Here is a 17204-nt window from a genome sequence, read left to right as displayed (position 1 = left end):
TTCCCCTTTCGCCATTTTAATTGATTTTAGCCTTTAAATTTGTTTGTTTTTAATTTTAATTGGTATTTTATATTTATATCTTTTATTAGGCACACATTGAAATACTATATATATATGGCAGTACATGATATTATGTTATATTACTACACTAATCAGTGGAGTTTATGAAATGAGTAGAAGTTTATTCACAGTTCAACCTACAGCCAAATGATATAACATATTTTTCAAACACAGCGTCTCCTTCTAAAACTTCCACTTCCTGTTGTGCACTTGATGTGATTACTACATCTAGTTAAACTTTGTTGACCAAGAAAAAGACGTTCTTATTTGGCTAATCTTCAGTCCAGTCTTTTCAGATGACTGTGACCTCCCGACTCTTCTTCTTGATGTAGTCCAGCGTCATACTCCGGGTTCCACTCTTACGTGCGCCGTCACTCAGCTGGGGTGAAGGAGGAGGAGGATCTGATGCATTCAAAGCCTGAGATGAGTGAAGTGATAGACCGGAAAGATTTAAGGAAGCCTCCCTTCTCTGGTGCCTCGATGGCTGAGAGGATGGTTCCCATACGGGTGTATGCTGATCCCCCTGCTGAGGGGCCTCTCGGGCCACCTGGTCCACAGGCTGCTGACACTTGGCGGGGTGCAGGTCTCTGAGGAGCTCCAGGAGTTCCTGCTTCTCCAGCTCCACCTCTGCCAACTCCTGTCTTCTTAGACGCTCGGCTCCCAGGAGGGCACGCATGTCACCCATCACACGGGACAGCTGGCCCTGGATTGCGAAGACAGACCGTATGGCTTACATGTAAGAACAGAACCAGGAAATTCCACGCATGCACGCACGGACACCGGGGTCAACATGCTAACCAGGGGTGTCCAAACTTTTGAGTAATAATCCAAATGATCCAAATATTTCCCCTTTCTTCTCAAATAATATTCATACATTTTCTTCTCCTAATATTATGATTTTATTCCCATAATAATTTGACAATATTCCTAATTTTTCTTATAGTTTTTCTTATAATTTTACAGCTTAATTTCATCTTTACGCTACATTCCTTACAATATTCTGAGTTTATTCTTGTGAAATTGCGCCCTTTTTTTATTAGAATACGACTTTTTCGTCTTAATATTTTGACTTTATCACCATAAAATTATTCTCGTACATTTTCCTCATGGAATTTTGACTTTATTCTCGTAATATTTTGACTTTATTCTCGCAACATTATACCTTTGCAACTTTGTTATTTGTTGATTTATTTGTTTTTCATAATATTACAACTTAAAAATTTTTTTTGTTTATGCTCCTAAAATCACATTATTTTTTCTCATGATATTCCCACACTATTCTCATAAAATTATGACTTTTTTTCATTAGATTGCAAAATTTTTCTTTTAAAATTTTGACTATCATCATAAAATTATTGTTGTACATTTTCTTCTTGGAATTTTAACTTTACTGCTGTAATATTTTGACTTTATTCTGGCAAGATTATACCTTTGCAACTTTGTTTTTGATAATATTACCACTTAAAAAACATTTTTTCTTTATGCTCCTAAAATCACATTTGTTCTCATAATATTTCCACACTATTCTCATAAAATTATGACTTTTTCTCGTTAGATTACAAATTTTTTCTCTTAATATTTTGACTTTATTCTTGTTTTAGTGGTATGCTAGAATGTGCCGCAGCACAATCAAAGAACAGGCTGCACTTGGGACACCCCTGCGTTACGTCAACCATCAAGTGTTTCTTTTTACACTTTAGTTGAGAATGTTTATGTGACAGTTTTGACCCCGGAACTGATAAATGCAATGTCTATGAACACCAATCGGGGGGGGGGGGTAAAAATAGTTGGGTCCTGTAAAAATGCTCTCTGCTTGTGGCCACGTTACCTTCACCTCCTCGACTTCGTTCTTCAGCTGCGACTCTTTCTGCACCATGTGTCTCCTCTGCGAGTCCAAACGAGACTCCATCTCCCGTCTCACCTCCTCCACCTTGCACAGCATCTCAACCCTAACGTGGAAGAGCGGAACCTCAGCCCAAAAAAAAAAAAAAAAGTGTCCAGGTAACGTTGCGTCCGTCCACGTTGTGATACATACCGCAGCATCTCCACTTCCGTGCGCAACTCTGCCACACAGTTATGCTGCGGTTGCTCGGTGGAGAGGAGCGTATGGCCGCACCCGTTTGGACACTCTCTGCTGCAGAAGTTGCATTCGGACAGGTGAGCCTCCAAGCCACGCCTCTCGACTTGAGCGGGACAACCTTGCAAGAAAAAGGCCACGTGAGGTACATTTTCACAAACCTATCTCAGTTCAAAAGCAACACACTGCAGCATGGGCTGTACCACTGCACACACACACACACACACACACACACACACACACACACAAATGAAACGCACACATTCACACGGTTGCTATGCAATACCTACCACAGTGGTAACACATGTACTCGCCACCTGTCAACAATAATGTAAACCATGTTGAGAGAACAAGACCATTGTACACAAAGTCTCATTAAAGAATGATGGGAAGTTGACCCCGGCTGCCCTCTGAGCAAGTCCCCGTAGATACAGGAGTTCATGTGGTTGCCATGGTGACCAAGGTGCCACCTGTTGCGTTCTCCCATAGGTGTGTCAGATTACATTTCCATTCCCAAAAGACGCAACGATGACATGTTGACTGTGAGGTGGTGTGTTATATGGTGCTATACAAGCTATACACGGACTACTCTAAAGCAGGGGTGTCCAACCCCGCCCCCCCCCCCCACATTTTTCCAAATATTCTTAAATAGTTTGAAATAATTTCATGAGATTTATTTTCGTAATATTGTGACGTTATTCCCACAGTATTATAACTTTTTCCCCAAAATAATTTTTTGGTTTCTTAGATTAAAAAATAATGTTTTTGCCATTTATAAAAGACCTCTATGCTACTAAAATGACATTATTTTTTCTTAAAACATAAATAAATATAAATTCATTCGACATTTCTTACTATTTTGGCTTTATTTTTGTAAAATTACATAGTTTTTTTCATTATTATTATTTCCCAACCATTTTAACTTTCTTCTTCTCATAATTATAACTGAAAATATTTGAATATATTCTTAAATAATCTTTAAAAATTATTATATTATTTATTATTATATATTATTACTATAATTTCATTTGTTGTTTTGTTTCTCATAACATTTTTATAATATAATTTTTTTAATTCATTTTTCTTTAGTACTTCAATTAAATGATGTTATTTGTCCTCACGATATTACGGCGTGAAATGACAATTTTTTCTCTTAATATTTTGACTTCATGCTTGTGAAATTATTACTGATTTTTAAATTTTTGCTGTTTTTTTAAAGGTTTCTTGTTAATTGATGTTTTCAGCACGTGCCACAAGCCAATAAAAATACTAAGGGCCACACTGTGGACCCCCTCGGCTCTAAAATATATCCAAATAGTCACTTGAGAAGATATAAAGTATGAAATATGAGTGGTGTGCTCGCTTTTGTGAGATGCTGTAATATTTAAAAAAAATCAGGTTTCCTACCTGAGTTTGAGCATGATACAAACGCAAAGTCGCACTCATCCTCATGGGTGTGCAGGCTCTCCAGCGAGCACACAACATCACACCCGTGTCCTGCGTTCACACAACGTATCTGCAGACGGTTGAGGTCGTTACGCATGTACCTGCCAACACATGATGATATGATGAACAGAGAAGATAATATAAAAACGTAACATAACCCCACCCAGTCTACCTGTAGAGAGGTTTGAGACCTCCCACATCCAGCGGCTGCCTATCCTCCGGACAAGTGTGGTGATGGAGCAGCCAGCTGCTGATGCAGGCGCTGCAGAAGGCGTGTTCACAGGGCGCCTGGAGGGGGCGCTCGAGCACGTCTCGGCACACGCAGCACAGTAGCCCGTCATTCACATATCCCACAAACCTCTCCAGGTCATACCCCATCCTAAAAAAAAAAAAAAGCACACATGAGAATTCGACACATCGCATTCCCGCTTTCCTGCACATCCTTACCTGACGGTCCAACTTTTCCTCTTCCTGGTGACCTTTACGTCTGAGCTACGCCCTGCCCTTCTTCATTGCTCTCTTTCCCTGTTGCTTCATCACATTGAGGGTCTCCTCTCTCTTAAAGCCCGCCCCTACCTCTGGGAGTGCATGTCCCTGGAGACGTATGCCTGGCAACAAAGGCTTCCGGACGCGGGAAAAGCAGCTGTCAGACGGGAATGGACCGGAGCAGAGGGACAAACGAGACAGAATTACAGGTCACACTCACATGTCAACACATGCCGATGTGGGGTGGTTGCTCCTTGAGCTGCACTCAGATTACTGGCGTCTTTGCCTATAGGTTACTCTCGCTCTCCCTGGATGCGGGATTAACTTGGATTAAACTCTCTCCCGCGCTGATTGGATTACAGGCCGCACAACATCAAATGACGTCAAAAATCAACAAGCAACCGATATGGCTGCATCCTTCCACTCCACTATTGTTATTGTCATGTTTGTTCTTAGAACAACATTTCAGTGATTAATTATAGGCTACTTCCTGTCCATTATCAATTCCATCCAACTGTACTGGGGTGTACAGAATAGTTAATAATAATTATTATTATTAATAATTAATAACTAATCATGCCTTTATTGGCTCTTGGTGTTGTGTTGTCCAATAAAGAAAGTATAAGTATAAAGTATATACATAGTTTACTATGTTCTAATTTGTTACTTATTGGTAATTTTATAAATATATGACAGACATGAAGATGCTAGATTACATAAAAATTACCTTGTTTTGGTCCCTTCAATTAATCACATTATCACAGAGCACCTTGTTAGTTTGATTCCAGTTCCTCTACCTCTATTAATAAAAGTAACACTACTGGCACCTGTAGTAGAGTACTACAAGTCGTCACACGCCGGTCGTTACCGCCTCCAGCGGCGCAGCAAAACAAGCGCACCACTCTCCCTCTCATGTCGCACCTTCTTCCGGGATTTTAACCAATTACGTCTCACAGCTTGCTCAGCGGGAAAACGGTGCAGAAACAAAACAATACCGCGTCAGAAAAGCCAAGTACAAGTGACTTTTTCTGAACTATCATGGCTTCTAACTGACTTCTAGCTGGTAAGTTTTGTTGTTAACTGTTTTTAAGCTTACAGTCATTACAGTCAAGCGTGTTTTGTCACTACCGAGTTACTGAACTTTCTGGCGTTCAACAGCTAGCTAGCTTACAGTTTGAGATAGCTACATTGTAAATATGTGTAATAATTACATCATTTTCCCAAATTAGGTTGTGTGTGTTTATAATGAGGCGCTCTGGAGCCCCCAGCCAACTCCTGGGTAATGCTGCGAAAAAGCCTCGTTTTATACCTCCTGGAGCATCTTCGTGTGTTGCAGTTGAACCCAAGACCCAAAGCCCTAAACTAGGCTTGGGCGATACCCTGAATAAGGTGAAGTATTTTCATATTTTAGCTACAACATGGGTGTCCAAAGTGCGGCCTGGGGACCAACTGTGACTCATTGCTTGTTTTGTATTGATTGGTCTGCAGCACATTCTAAAAATACAAAAATATCAGCAACAAGAAGGGGTAATTAATAAGAAAAAGGCTGAATATTGACACTGCATTGTTGTTGTGTATTCATCCAGCAGTAACATCTTCCTTCTTCTCACACTCCTATTTCCCTGTAAGGTGCAGAGAAGTCTAGCGGCGCCACCTCCCAGTCAAAGTGAATGCATTGGCCAGGCAGCACCAGCCTTGTCCAAAGCTCTGGCTCGAGTGCTCAGTGCTACAGAAAGTAAGGAGAATATTGCCGACACCCAACCTACAAGCCCTTCCTCACAAGAGCTCATAACATCAACAAGCATCATAGGAACAGGTAAGGAGACCGACCAAGTAGTTGAATGGGGGGAAAATTGTATTTTTTGACTTTAAATATATGGAAGACATGTTATCTGTCACCAAATCACATTTAATAAGCTATGACAAAAAAATGCTGATGCTGTATCTCCTCTGGAAAGGATACAGACTAATTCAGGGGTTTTCAAACTATGGCACGGTGAGCTTCACCTCAGAGAACAATTTGGGTTGTACTACTTACTGGAAAACTTCCTGTAGTATAATTTGTGGCATTTTCTGCTTACCTCAGACAATGTTTACATCCTTTATATAGGAACTAAAAATCCACTCATTTTGCATTTGACTTCACTGAAGTCTGATAAACAGGTTGAAGAAAAATATGTTTTATACGCCGCCTCTGCAGTCTTTTTAATATTTTTGGAAATTTGTAAATATTTTGATATATCAAATATTTTATTACACTTAATTTACTTAAAATGGGATTATAATGTACAGTATTTCTTTAACTGAATAAGTACACCTTCACTCCATCATAGTGAGATGTGTTTTGAGTGGCTTATTTAGTCACTGGTCAAAAATATTACACACACCTTTCAATATGATGCAGTGTACATGTCTGACTGCAATATTTAAAAGTCAATCATACCCTCGTTTTTCAAAGTTATTTTATATACTGTATATAAATACACACACACACAAGTATGGTTTTGTCGTTATTGTGTCGACCCCTGCTGGCGATTCAGAAGTATGCAGCCTCAACTCCTCCAACATATATCCATTTAAAAACACCGACGCAACCTTCATTTTAGTAACGTGTTTGTTTAATACTCAATACGGAAAGCCTAACTGCTAAAGAGGATCATGTGATTTTTGTATGTGGCGAAGCGGCAGGTTAGTACCGTGGTCCTGGACCCGGTCGGGATCCGGACTCAAGCCGCTCCTCCCCATCGATATCATCCGTTGCCTTTACTTCCCACCCGGAAAACAGCCCCATCGGACTCGAACGACTCCCACCGCAACACTAGCGTGATCTGGCCGTGTCAACATCAAGCTCAGACGCGTTAGCATGTAGCATCACTACGCGCGCGCCCAGCGTAGTCGCGCCCCCTCACGGACATGTGCAGCGCGCTCTCTCTTAAACTCCTCCCCCAGCTTAGTTAAACCCGCGCTGCAGACATCTTCGTGCACAACAGTGTCCGGGTAGACCCAAATAAACTGATCTGCACCAACCCCCCCACTGAGTGTCACCATCTTTTGTTGTGTGTTGAGGCTGCAGGGCCCCGCTGTGCTCGGTTTGAGGTTTAGAGAGGCCGGGCTGTAAGTAGGTCGGGCTGGGTTTAAGCGGCTTAGCGACGTCAGTCTAAGCTGAGAGGAATTCATCCAAAACCCTGCGCGGTAGGCGGGGGCCTAAGCGAGGCTGGCCTAGTTAAGCCTGATTCTTATTGTTCACAGCAGCAGCCTGGTTTTGTTGTGCAAGGAAGCAAGAGAGGCAACCAAGGAGTGGTGCGTTTCCACTCTCATGACAGAACACAGCCTGTGTTTGTTTTGGAGTGGGAAGAGGAGGAAAATGAGGCCTGTGAAGCAGTTAAAGCTGTGTTGTGTTTACATCACGGTGGACTAAGAGAATTCTGCATCAGGACAAGAAAAGACAGACAGACAGGTGGTGGAGTGACAGCTGAAGGCCCGACTTGGTCTGCGCTTTTAAGATGGCATCGGGCTCGGTGTTCCTCTCCAGCATGGTGGGTAAAGCTCGCTCCTCCAACTTCACCCTCTCTGAGAAGCTGGACCTGTTGAAGCTGGTCCGCCCTCACATCCGCATCCTGGAGGAGCACACCAACAAACACGCCGTCATCGTGGACAAGAACAAGTGCTGGGACACCGTGGCGGAGCAGTACAACGCCTTGGGGGGCGACAGGCCTCACCGCACGGCGCAGGGCCTCCGGACCCTCTACAAGAGGCTGAAGGAGTCGGCCAAACAGGAAGTGATGCAAAGGAGACACGCCCAGCCGGAGTACAGAGCCAGCATCTCTGAGCCTACCAGGAGAATAATGGAGATGATCCCTCACCTGTTTCAGCATGTGCCTATTCACGAAAAGGACCTGGCGCTGCGCAGGTACACGCACCGGCACGGACACACACAAGTACTACACAAGTACTGCACAAGTGACAAGATTAGTTCGGAAGCCAACGCGCACCCAAACATTTGGGGTTCTTTTAGTATTTAGTATTATATCCAAAATTTTGATAAATTAGACGATTTTCACCCCAATGATCTCAGATTTTAACGAGCTCTGCTAAAAAGTTTTGTAGAGCATCACTGAGGCACGGGAGAATGTCGTCAGGGCGTGCTGCAGCGTGTTTGGCAGGAGCTGGACTGCTAACATCATGTCATGTCACAGACTGACATTTTTTATTTTATTTTTTAAATGAAGCCATTTTGTTTGCCAAGCACATGTTGTTACACAGATTTTATTTGGGACACGTGACATTTATATATATATTTGATATATTCAAATTTGTTGTATTGCTGTTGCTAATCAATGCACTGAAGATTGTGTAAATCCACTGACAACACACAGCCATTATTGGCTAAATAGCTAGCAATACGTGTGTGTACCAAGATAATTGCATCTTGGTGGTGGCAGTGTCATGGTCTCAGGCAGCATGAGTGCTGCCAGCATTGGGGAGCTGTGGTGCATTCAGGGATTCCAGTAACTAGTGAATTCCACACCCGAGAGAATTAAGGCAATGCTAAATATCAATTTGTCAATCAATCACGTGTGTCACCAGCTATTTGTACAATAATGGCCATGTATAGTTCATAAGTCTATACTGCGATAGAAGATGTACACTGACTATTCTCAAGTATTTCCAAGTTCCAGTTTTATAGTATTGTTCCTTGAGAATATATATATAATTTGTCAATAAGTGTCATGTGACCGTTTTCACTCATGTTGATCCTTGTGTCCATCCACAGATTAATATACCGTAAGCACGCATCTCCCATCGAAGCTCCTGGCAGCAGCTCCTCTCTTGCTGGCCTTCAGGAATACTCGGCAGCCGTCCCAGCTATTCCCCATGAGGTAGTCCATCTGGACGCCGAAGATGATGTAAAACCGCCTCCGGATCTCCCCATCCCCTGCACGCTCTCGGAGCCAGGGCTGGAGGCCGGCCAGGAGCTGGAGGAGGAGCGGGATGCCGACAGCATCCACGATTACGAAGCATCCCTGTCACCCGCCCCTTCGTCTGTCAACATCGCCCTTTCCGCATCGCCGCTGCCTTTACGCCACGACCTGTACCCCAACAACATCTACCCCCACCACGAGCCCGAGCAATTCCGCCCGGTGCACTTGGCCAAAGAGGAGCACGAGTTGGTGATAGCCAATCACAGGAAAGTGGCCGTGTACCTTGAGGAGAAGAGGGAGGGGCTCAAGAGGAAGCAGCAGCTGGAGGAGGAACTTTTGAGAGCCAAGATCAAAGTGGAGAGGCTGAAGGCGGCCCGACTCCGACATGGATTGCCCATCTCTCTTTAGCACACGGAACCAGAGACTCTGGCCCTACGTGCACCATTTCATCTCAGGGTGGTCCACACATTTTTGCCACTTTGGTGATGTGCTACTAAAGGCTACAGCTAGACAGGGTTAGTCGTCAGAGTCTCATCATTTTTGGGCAGCACTCGGAATGGAATGGACTCCATTTTGAGAGGAACGAAAACAAAATGTCTCGTCCTTCGTCTACTTTCCATTGGTGAATCAAGTGACTGATTGTTGATGCTACACCATTTCCAGCCACCGCCATCAGTTTTTACACCGCCAGGTTCAAGGGGCCATACGTGTTGAGCCAAATCCAGCTGGTGCGGGTTCGAAAAATCTGCGAGATAAGAATCATGGACTACATAGTGCCTCCCGCAGACGACGATGAGCCTGCCTACCGTCAGCGTCTGTTCATGTTGCCGTTATGTCTCACATTCTTTTGACAGATGACGCAACAACACTGTGATATGTAATTCTGACAAATTCATAAGGGAATGATAATTATGTGCATCTTAAGGATGCCGTTTCTGCCATCGCTCCATTGTAGCCGTGTGACAGTGGTGCCAGTATTTGGAATATTCTTGTCTACTGTTGAATATTTTGGAGTTCATTAAAAAAAATCAACTCGTCGGTTTATAATGATGACTAAAATCATGTTTAAAGATCTCACGCTGAGCCTTAATGCACAATTCTAATGTTGTTACACCTTGTTACATGAGTTAAAAAAAATAGTTTGTGGCCAGTTTAGAGAAAAAGGCAGATGCAGTTTTGTGACATTAAGAATTATTTCATATACTGTAAGTGACTGGAATATTGTTGTATTTTTGGTAAGTGGCTGTTGGGTATTGTTACTTTTGTTTGTCTTTTTTATATTAAATACAACATTACTATCCTGCGGCCTTTTTTGTTGTAATGTCATTCAAGCTCCACACAGGGAACTAGTTGTGCTGCAACAGCGGCCTCTGCTGGTGTGACCCCGTGTGTGCGTGTATAGAATCTCCCTCATGTGTGTTTTTGCCTCTATTCCCACAGCCCCCCCACAGCGATCTGCCGGAGCAAATCGAGTTCCTGATGCGACAGACTGCAGCCGGGATGCCGTGCGCTACTTCAGCGTCATGTGGTGTAAGGCCAGTAAGAAGAAGCACAAGCGCTGGGAAGGGGATGCCGTGCTGGTGACGAAGGGGCGCACTGCCACCTTGAAGGACATGGAAGGCAAGAACATTGGGCAGGGTAAGGCTCCTCAGTTACTAAAACTTTGTCCAAAGTGCAGCCTACAAGCTGTATACCATAATGTCATACTTTCTGTCCATGTAGGTAGCGGCTACAAGGTGTCAGTATTGGCTTCCCTGTGTGAGGGGGACAGCCTAATGATTGGAGCGAAGGAGGTGGAGGTCATGGGTGTCATATCTGCAGAGAATTTTGCCACCGGACGTTGTTTCCAAGAAGCCCAAGGAGATGGAGAAGATCCACCGCCGAAGACGGCGCCTTCACGATGCTTGCCATCCAAACCTTTCTGCCCTCCTACACTTTTGGGGAGAGCAGGACTTCCACGATCAAAACCAGCAGAGGAACACACCTGCAGACCTCGCTTTGATCCACAAGCTCCAAGTATGTAGACACCTTGTAGCTACAGAGAGCGGACAGTAATTGATCTTTGTAATGTTCCTATCAGATGCACTAGTGATGCCTCGGCCGTCCCCCAACCATCAGTGGTCTAATAACAAGTCTGGACTCCCTGTGGTTGATGTCGTGGTTGACCCGCACCTGACAGCTCACCTGCGCCCCCATCAGAGAGACGGCCTGCTCTTCCTCTATGAATGTGTTATGGGCATCAGGTTGTACTTTTATTTGTAGGTCTAATCTCTTCTAAAAGGCTCCTACCAACTAACATTTGTGGACCTCAGAGCTGAAGGGCGCTACGGGGCTATCCTGGCTGATGAGATGGGTCTCGGGAAGACCCTCCAGAGCGTGGCTCTCTGCTGGACGCTGCTCAAACAGGGTCCGTATGGCGGGAAAGCGGTCACCAAGCGTGTGCTTGTGGTCACGCCTGGCAGCCTGGTGCAGAACTGGGGGGCCGAGTTCAACAAGTGGCTTGGCCGTGAGAGGATCAACGTTTTCACTGTGGATCAGGTGAGGAAGTTACCGAGCCCCTGAGGGGGCCGTAAAGTCCAAAAAATGTATGGATCCTCTACTTCCGCTGTGATTTTTTTTTCACACGCCCAAAGTGCTTCCTAACTATGAACCATATAAGGAAGTCCACCCCTCTGTGACATCACAAGGGAACGGTTTTCCCACGCCTATTCAAACCGAGCGTTTTGAGCCATCCCAAACTTCTTTTAGGGCTCACTTCCAAATCTCAAACCTCATTATCTGAAACTCTGGCATCATTTCATTTTCTACCGCTTATCCTCACAAAGGTCGCGGGGGGGAGAGAGGGGGGCGGGGTACACCCTGGACTGGTGGCCAGCCAATCACAGGGCACATATAGACAAACAACCATTCACACTCACATTCATACCTATGGACAATTTGGAGTCGCTAATTAACCTAGCATGTTTTTGGAATGTGGGAGGGAGAAAACCCACGCATGCACGGGGAGAACGTGCAAACTCCACACAGTCAACATAAAAAATAATAATCTGGTAATTTTTCATGTCCATAAGAAACAACTGTAATTGGATTTAAAGTACTTAATGGATAATTAAATGGAAGTATTTACACAGTGCAACATTTATTTCAGTAGTGGCATTGTTTACACATTTGTTAAACAATTTGACAGAAACCGACCACTTCATGCAAGCCGCACTTTTATTGACGGGCATGTAGCGCTCTCTTGTGCTGCAGTGAAATGAGTCCAAGCGGAAACGGAAACAGAAAATTGTCCCCCCCAGCTGTTTAGTTAGTTTGTCTATTGTCTATAACAACTTGTTGTGATGCTGTATTTCAATCCAAAGGAGCACAGGATCGAGCAGTTTGTTTTGTCTCCTCTACACAATGTCCTTGTGATCAGCTATGAGATGCTGCTGCGCGGCCTTGAACAGGTTTGCTCGCCTCATGTCTCTTCACGTTTGGGTACGATTGTGCGATTGTGTAAAAAGACAACTGCTGAATGCCACTTTTTTTTTTTGGGAAGGTTCAAAAAGTGGAGTTTGGTCTTATTATCTGCGATGAAGGTCACAGATTGAAGAACAGCAACATCAAAACATCCTCGGCCCTCAGCAGCCTGAGCTGCACTCGCAGAGTCATACTAACAGGTACAAAGGACCCCTTAACGCTCAATTGGGGGGGGGGGGGGGTAGCGACAAGCTGCTGTTCAAGTTATATTAAATGTCTCTCCTAGGCACCCCTGTACAGAATGACCTCCAGGAGTTCTACGCCATAATCGACTTTGTTAATCCTGGCATTCTTGGCTCAACCACTGCGTATAGGAAGGTGTATGAGGAGCCCATTCTTCGCTGCAGGCAGCCTTCCTGCTCAGAGGTGACGCTCCTTCCTCCACACTACATGTTCAGTGATTGTAGTACCAACTATCCTAAACCCCCCCCCCCCCAATAGGAGGAGAAATCTTTGGGCGAAGAGCGAGCTGCTGAGCTCTCCCGACTCACCGGCATGTTCATCTTGAGGAGGACGCAGGAGATCATCAACCGCTACCTCCCACCCCGCATGGACTGGACCCTGTTCTGCAGGCCGTCTCCGCTGCAGCGAGAGCTCTACGGGCATCTCCTCAGCCACAGAGTGTTCAGAGCCTGCCTCCAGGGCTCCGTGCAGACACACACCCACCTGGCCTGCATCACGGCCTTGAAAAAGCTGTGCAACCACCCTGTTCTGCTTCACTCCACCATCATGGTTGAGACAATTATAGCGTTACAATTATTATAAATATGCGCAAATGTTGTGATGCTGAGAGTTCCTGTCTTCTGCTGTTCAGGAAAAGGCTGCTTCAGAAGAGATGACCTTATATGAAGGTCTAGCACTGTTTTTCCCAGAGGCCTACTCTTCGGATAGCTTAAACCCTGCTGACTCGGGGAAACTTTTGGTTCTGTTGGACTTGCTGGAAACCATCAGACAGCTCAGCCCAAATGACAGGTGTGTGATTATCACGCGTGTAGTAGCTTAGCGTATTGTTGATGAGAGTGAAGGTGTCTCCTCCAGGGTTGTGGTCGTGTCCAACTACACTCAGACCCTGGACATGATCCAGAGCGTGTGTGTGCACATGAGCTACACATTCTGCCGGCTGGACGGACAAACGCCCACCAACCAGAGGCAACGTCTGGTCGACGGCTTCAACAGCCCTCATTCTCCGAATTTCCTCTTTCTGCTGAGCTCCAAAGCTGGCGGGGTGGGGCTCAATCTGGTGGGGGCTTCCCATTTGGTGCTCTATGATCTCGACTGGAACCCTGCAAATGATATTCAGGCAAAAGATCGCCCAAAATATTCAGTGTGGACGATGATCTGCTATTGCAACATTCTTTTGTTTGATGTTTGCAGGCCATGGCTCGAGTGTGGCGAGACGGACAGAAGAAGACCGTGCATACTTACCGTCTCCTCACTGCAGGTTGGAGTAACTACACATAACGGTTTTTGGAAGACATGTTGGAATGTATTACGCTAATGGTGGTCCTTGGTTTGGTTATTACTTGATGCAAGTCTAGTTTATTTATACTTAATTTAACAGCTAAATGACTCACATTGTACACAGAACACATGAAGGACCTATACAATACTGCAATTGTGGAAAAAAAACAATTTTTTACTTTTATCCCTGTGGATGTCTTGCACATTGGAAGGGGCGTTGCAAGGGAGGGAGATGTAGTGAGGAGGAATTACTCATGATAGTGGTGGTATTATTATTATTATTATTATTATTATTATTTGTTGCTCACTGTACACCAGACTGATTATAAATGGAATGTTTCCATCGAGGTACCATTGAGGAGCGCATATTCCAGCGGCAGGTTTCCAAACAGGGACTCTCTGGGACAGTGGTGGACCTCGGCAAAGGCTCCGAGCACGCCAACTTCTCCACCAGCGAGCTCAGAGACCTTTTCAGCCTGACTGAAACGCCCTCTCTAACACACGACCTACTGAACTGCAGCTGTGACACGAACGGATCCATCACTTTGATCGGCACGTTGATAATCTGACTTTACCTGGAAAAGATAGAGTTACTCACTCAATTGCTTTCTTTCCCCGCTCAGATGTTAGAGATGATGAGGAGCAGGACGATGCAAAGCGGCCATGCCAGCTCGGGCGTGAACGTGGCGGGGGGTCGGGGCAGAAACATCTCAGCATGTCCGAGCTGATGAAGTGGCGACATTTCTCTGGAGACGCCCACACCTTCTCAGACCCTTACCTTGATCACGCCAGAGACCATGTCACCTTTGCCTTTCAGACCACCATCTCACATACGGACCAGTAAGCACAACTACGGACCGGAACTGATCAGGGCAATATGGCATCCAATGCAAGAGCAGTATCAAAATACTTCATATAGAAAATAAAGCTTGAAAAACAGGCAATCATTTGACTAATGAGTTTTGTAGTTGTGTAGAAGAAGGGTAAGGTTTTTGGGAGTGAGCATACATTGAGAGTTTGCGCAGGAGTCCCTAATATTGTGGAAGGTGAGTGTCATTAAAAATAAAAAAAATTGTAGTGGTAATAAAACTTGATTATTTATTGTCCATTGTTGCAGGTCAGGACAACACAGTCTCTGCTCATGCATGGACTTCCTGCTGTGTCCATATAAGGTAATACTGTCTTTTGAGTCCATTTTATGCGGTCCATCAATTGGGAATAATCTAGTTTACATGCTCCTTCCTGCCTTGTGACGGTTTTCACTGAACAATAAGCTCGCCTCGCCGATACTTTCTCCCGCAGTGACCTTCAACATGGCTGTGTCAAGTGAGTCAGGGGTCGTTTGGTAGATGTAGCCCACTGCGGCTCTGTTCATACTCTTCTTTGTCGCAGCGGCAGCGTGGGAGTTGCGTGTCTGTGTGTGTGTTGCAGCATGGGCTGCGTATGCTCTGTCAGAGCGGCCCAGTTGCAAGACATTTTATTGTTACATAAAATGGCCGATTTATTGTATATTTGACCATCATCACGCTGCATGATTAGGCAATTTTATTGCATAATAAGTGGGTTTCTGGGATGTTGGGCTTTGCTCTTTATGTGAACTCGCATGATTACACAAATCCCCTTATGACGACTATTATACTACTGACTGTTATGTGAATGACTATTATACTCGCCTACTTGAAATTAGATTAGGTGAGCTGTCTGCAGTTCCTCAAAAAAAAAAAAGCATGCACAACTCTAATTTCTCCAAATATTATTTAGATACTTATTTTCCCCAATGTGGTCCTCGGTGGAAAATACTTTTCCACCCCTGCCCTAAGTGAAAATGTCCAAAATGTGAGGGTGTATTTGGCTGTATGAGAGGAACTCTCCATCCATCCATCCATCTTCTATTCCGCCTATCCTCACTTGGGTCACTTTTTGGGCAGGGGGCAGCCAAACAACCATTCACACTCACGCTCCTATGCACAATTTAGAGTTGCCAATGAACCTAACATGCATGTTTTTGGAATGTGGGAGGAAGCTGGAGCACCCAGAGAAAACCCACTCACTCAAAACTTGACACAGAGATGCCCAAACGGAGACGCGAACCCAGATCTTCCAGCTCTTGCTAACCACTAGACCATCGTCTATTAGACCAACAATAATTTTTGACCCAAAAAGAACGTTAATGGTTTTGGAACGATGAACAAGTCCTTAAATGAGGTGGCTAGAGGTTGAGTGTAGCAACTGTCACTAGGCAACAACCGCTACAAAGGTAGCAGGCTTTTGTAAACAAAGGACTCCACTGAAACTTCCCTACTCATCTCAATCCATCCTCACCGTGTCATTTATCACTTGATTGATATCCAGGACAGCCAGTCTAACATTAATATGCCTAGCATTAGCTTACACCCCGACAATACAATACAAACTAACAATAGAACTCTATCGAGCTAATTCTCTAATGTATTTATTCTAAACTGAATCGCGATGGGGAAGAAGGACAAAGCAAGAAGCCAAAAATATTACCACTGCCACACTGAATGGGAGGATAACTTATTTTCAATCAAAATCAATGGTAATGACTCATCAATGTAAGATTACTGACGCCTAGTAGTGACCACAATACTATATATTACATAGTCTTTCAATATTTTTGGACTATTATGAAACGGCAAGCATTTATGCTTTCTTGTTGGAAAATAGTCCCATAACCGCAATTTTTTGTGTGATTTTCTACTTGGACAACACATTTGACTGCATTTCCAGGATTGACTATTAATTGTTTGGATAAATTTTTTTTTTTTTACTTGTGTAATCTCTCCCTGAATGTTCTTAACTCCTGTTTCCATATTGTGTGGGGAGCTTTGGCTGTAGCATAATGTTGACATTATGCTTCATTTTGCTTCAAGATGCGATTAATCAACATTATTTCTATGCGATTCTTAATGATCAGTTAACTACCATGATGGCCATGCCTATTTCCTATTAGCGTCCCACAAGAGGGCGGCCCGTGTCGGGGCAAGACCCGTATGTGTCATCATGCGCCAGTGTTGCCACCAGACACGTGTCAGATACACACCCGTCCGATCGCCATCCAATTGATCCAAATGGTGTCTCGGGGGCCATGTGTCTGGTGGGTGCACGAGGTGTGGTCGGTTCTAAAGCTCTTACCGTCCGCTGCCAATCCCCCTTTTAAGCCTGCCAGCTCATAGACCAGCCTTATGGATCGGAATGAATGACTCCAT

The 17204-nt window shown here is 44.4% G+C and overlaps 3 protein-coding genes across 3 annotated transcripts; 2 read left to right on the top strand and 1 right to left on the bottom strand.

Moving 5' to 3' along the window:
• Nucleotides 1-156: 156 nt before the first annotated feature.
• rnf41l (ring finger protein 41, like) lies at nt 157-4395 on the bottom strand. Its single transcript, XM_078797812.1, has 7 exons — nt 4290-4395; nt 4031-4204; nt 3756-3962; nt 3545-3684; nt 2096-2258; nt 1889-2009; nt 157-763 (listed from the first exon to the last, which is right to left on the bottom strand). The coding sequence occupies exons 3-7, from the start codon at nt 3959-3961 to the stop codon at nt 353-355; spliced, it is 1041 nt and encodes a 346-aa protein (XP_078653938.1). The 5' UTR covers nt 3962; nt 4031-4204; nt 4290-4395; the 3' UTR covers nt 157-352.
• Nucleotides 4396-4990: 595 nt separating this feature from the next.
• rad54b (RAD54 homolog B) lies at nt 4991-15146 on the top strand. The gene is made up of 16 exons (XM_058084644.2): nt 4991-5132; nt 5299-5458; nt 5699-5885; nt 10432-10629; nt 10714-11007; nt 11072-11234; nt 11304-11529; nt 12354-12440; nt 12533-12653; nt 12740-12879; nt 12955-13245; nt 13328-13485; nt 13552-13813; nt 13888-13954; nt 14323-14526; nt 14598-15146. The coding sequence occupies exons 2-16, from the start codon at nt 5315-5317 to the stop codon at nt 14816-14818; spliced, it is 2763 nt and encodes a 920-aa protein (XP_057940627.2). The 5' UTR covers nt 4991-5132; nt 5299-5314; the 3' UTR covers nt 14819-15146.
• LOC144901960 (fibrinogen silencer-binding protein-like) lies at nt 7387-10283 on the top strand. The gene is made up of 2 exons (XM_078797993.1): nt 7387-7979; nt 8844-10283. Exons 1-2 carry the CDS (start codon nt 7573-7575, stop codon nt 9397-9399), a joined length of 963 nt encoding a protein of 320 aa, XP_078654119.1. The 5' UTR covers nt 7387-7572; the 3' UTR covers nt 9400-10283.
• Nucleotides 15147-17204: the final 2058 nt, after the last annotated feature.

The sequence above is a fragment of the Doryrhamphus excisus genome, linkage group LG17 (assembly GCF_037039965.1).
Source record: "Doryrhamphus excisus strain RoL-2023G ecotype Guam linkage group LG17, RoL_Dexc_Guam_v1.1, whole genome shotgun sequence".
Classification (NCBI taxonomy): domain Eukaryota; kingdom Metazoa; phylum Chordata; class Actinopteri; order Syngnathiformes; family Syngnathidae; genus Doryrhamphus; species Doryrhamphus excisus.
Note: the sequence above shows the minus strand (reverse complement) of the source record. Positions and strands in the feature narration are given on the sequence as shown.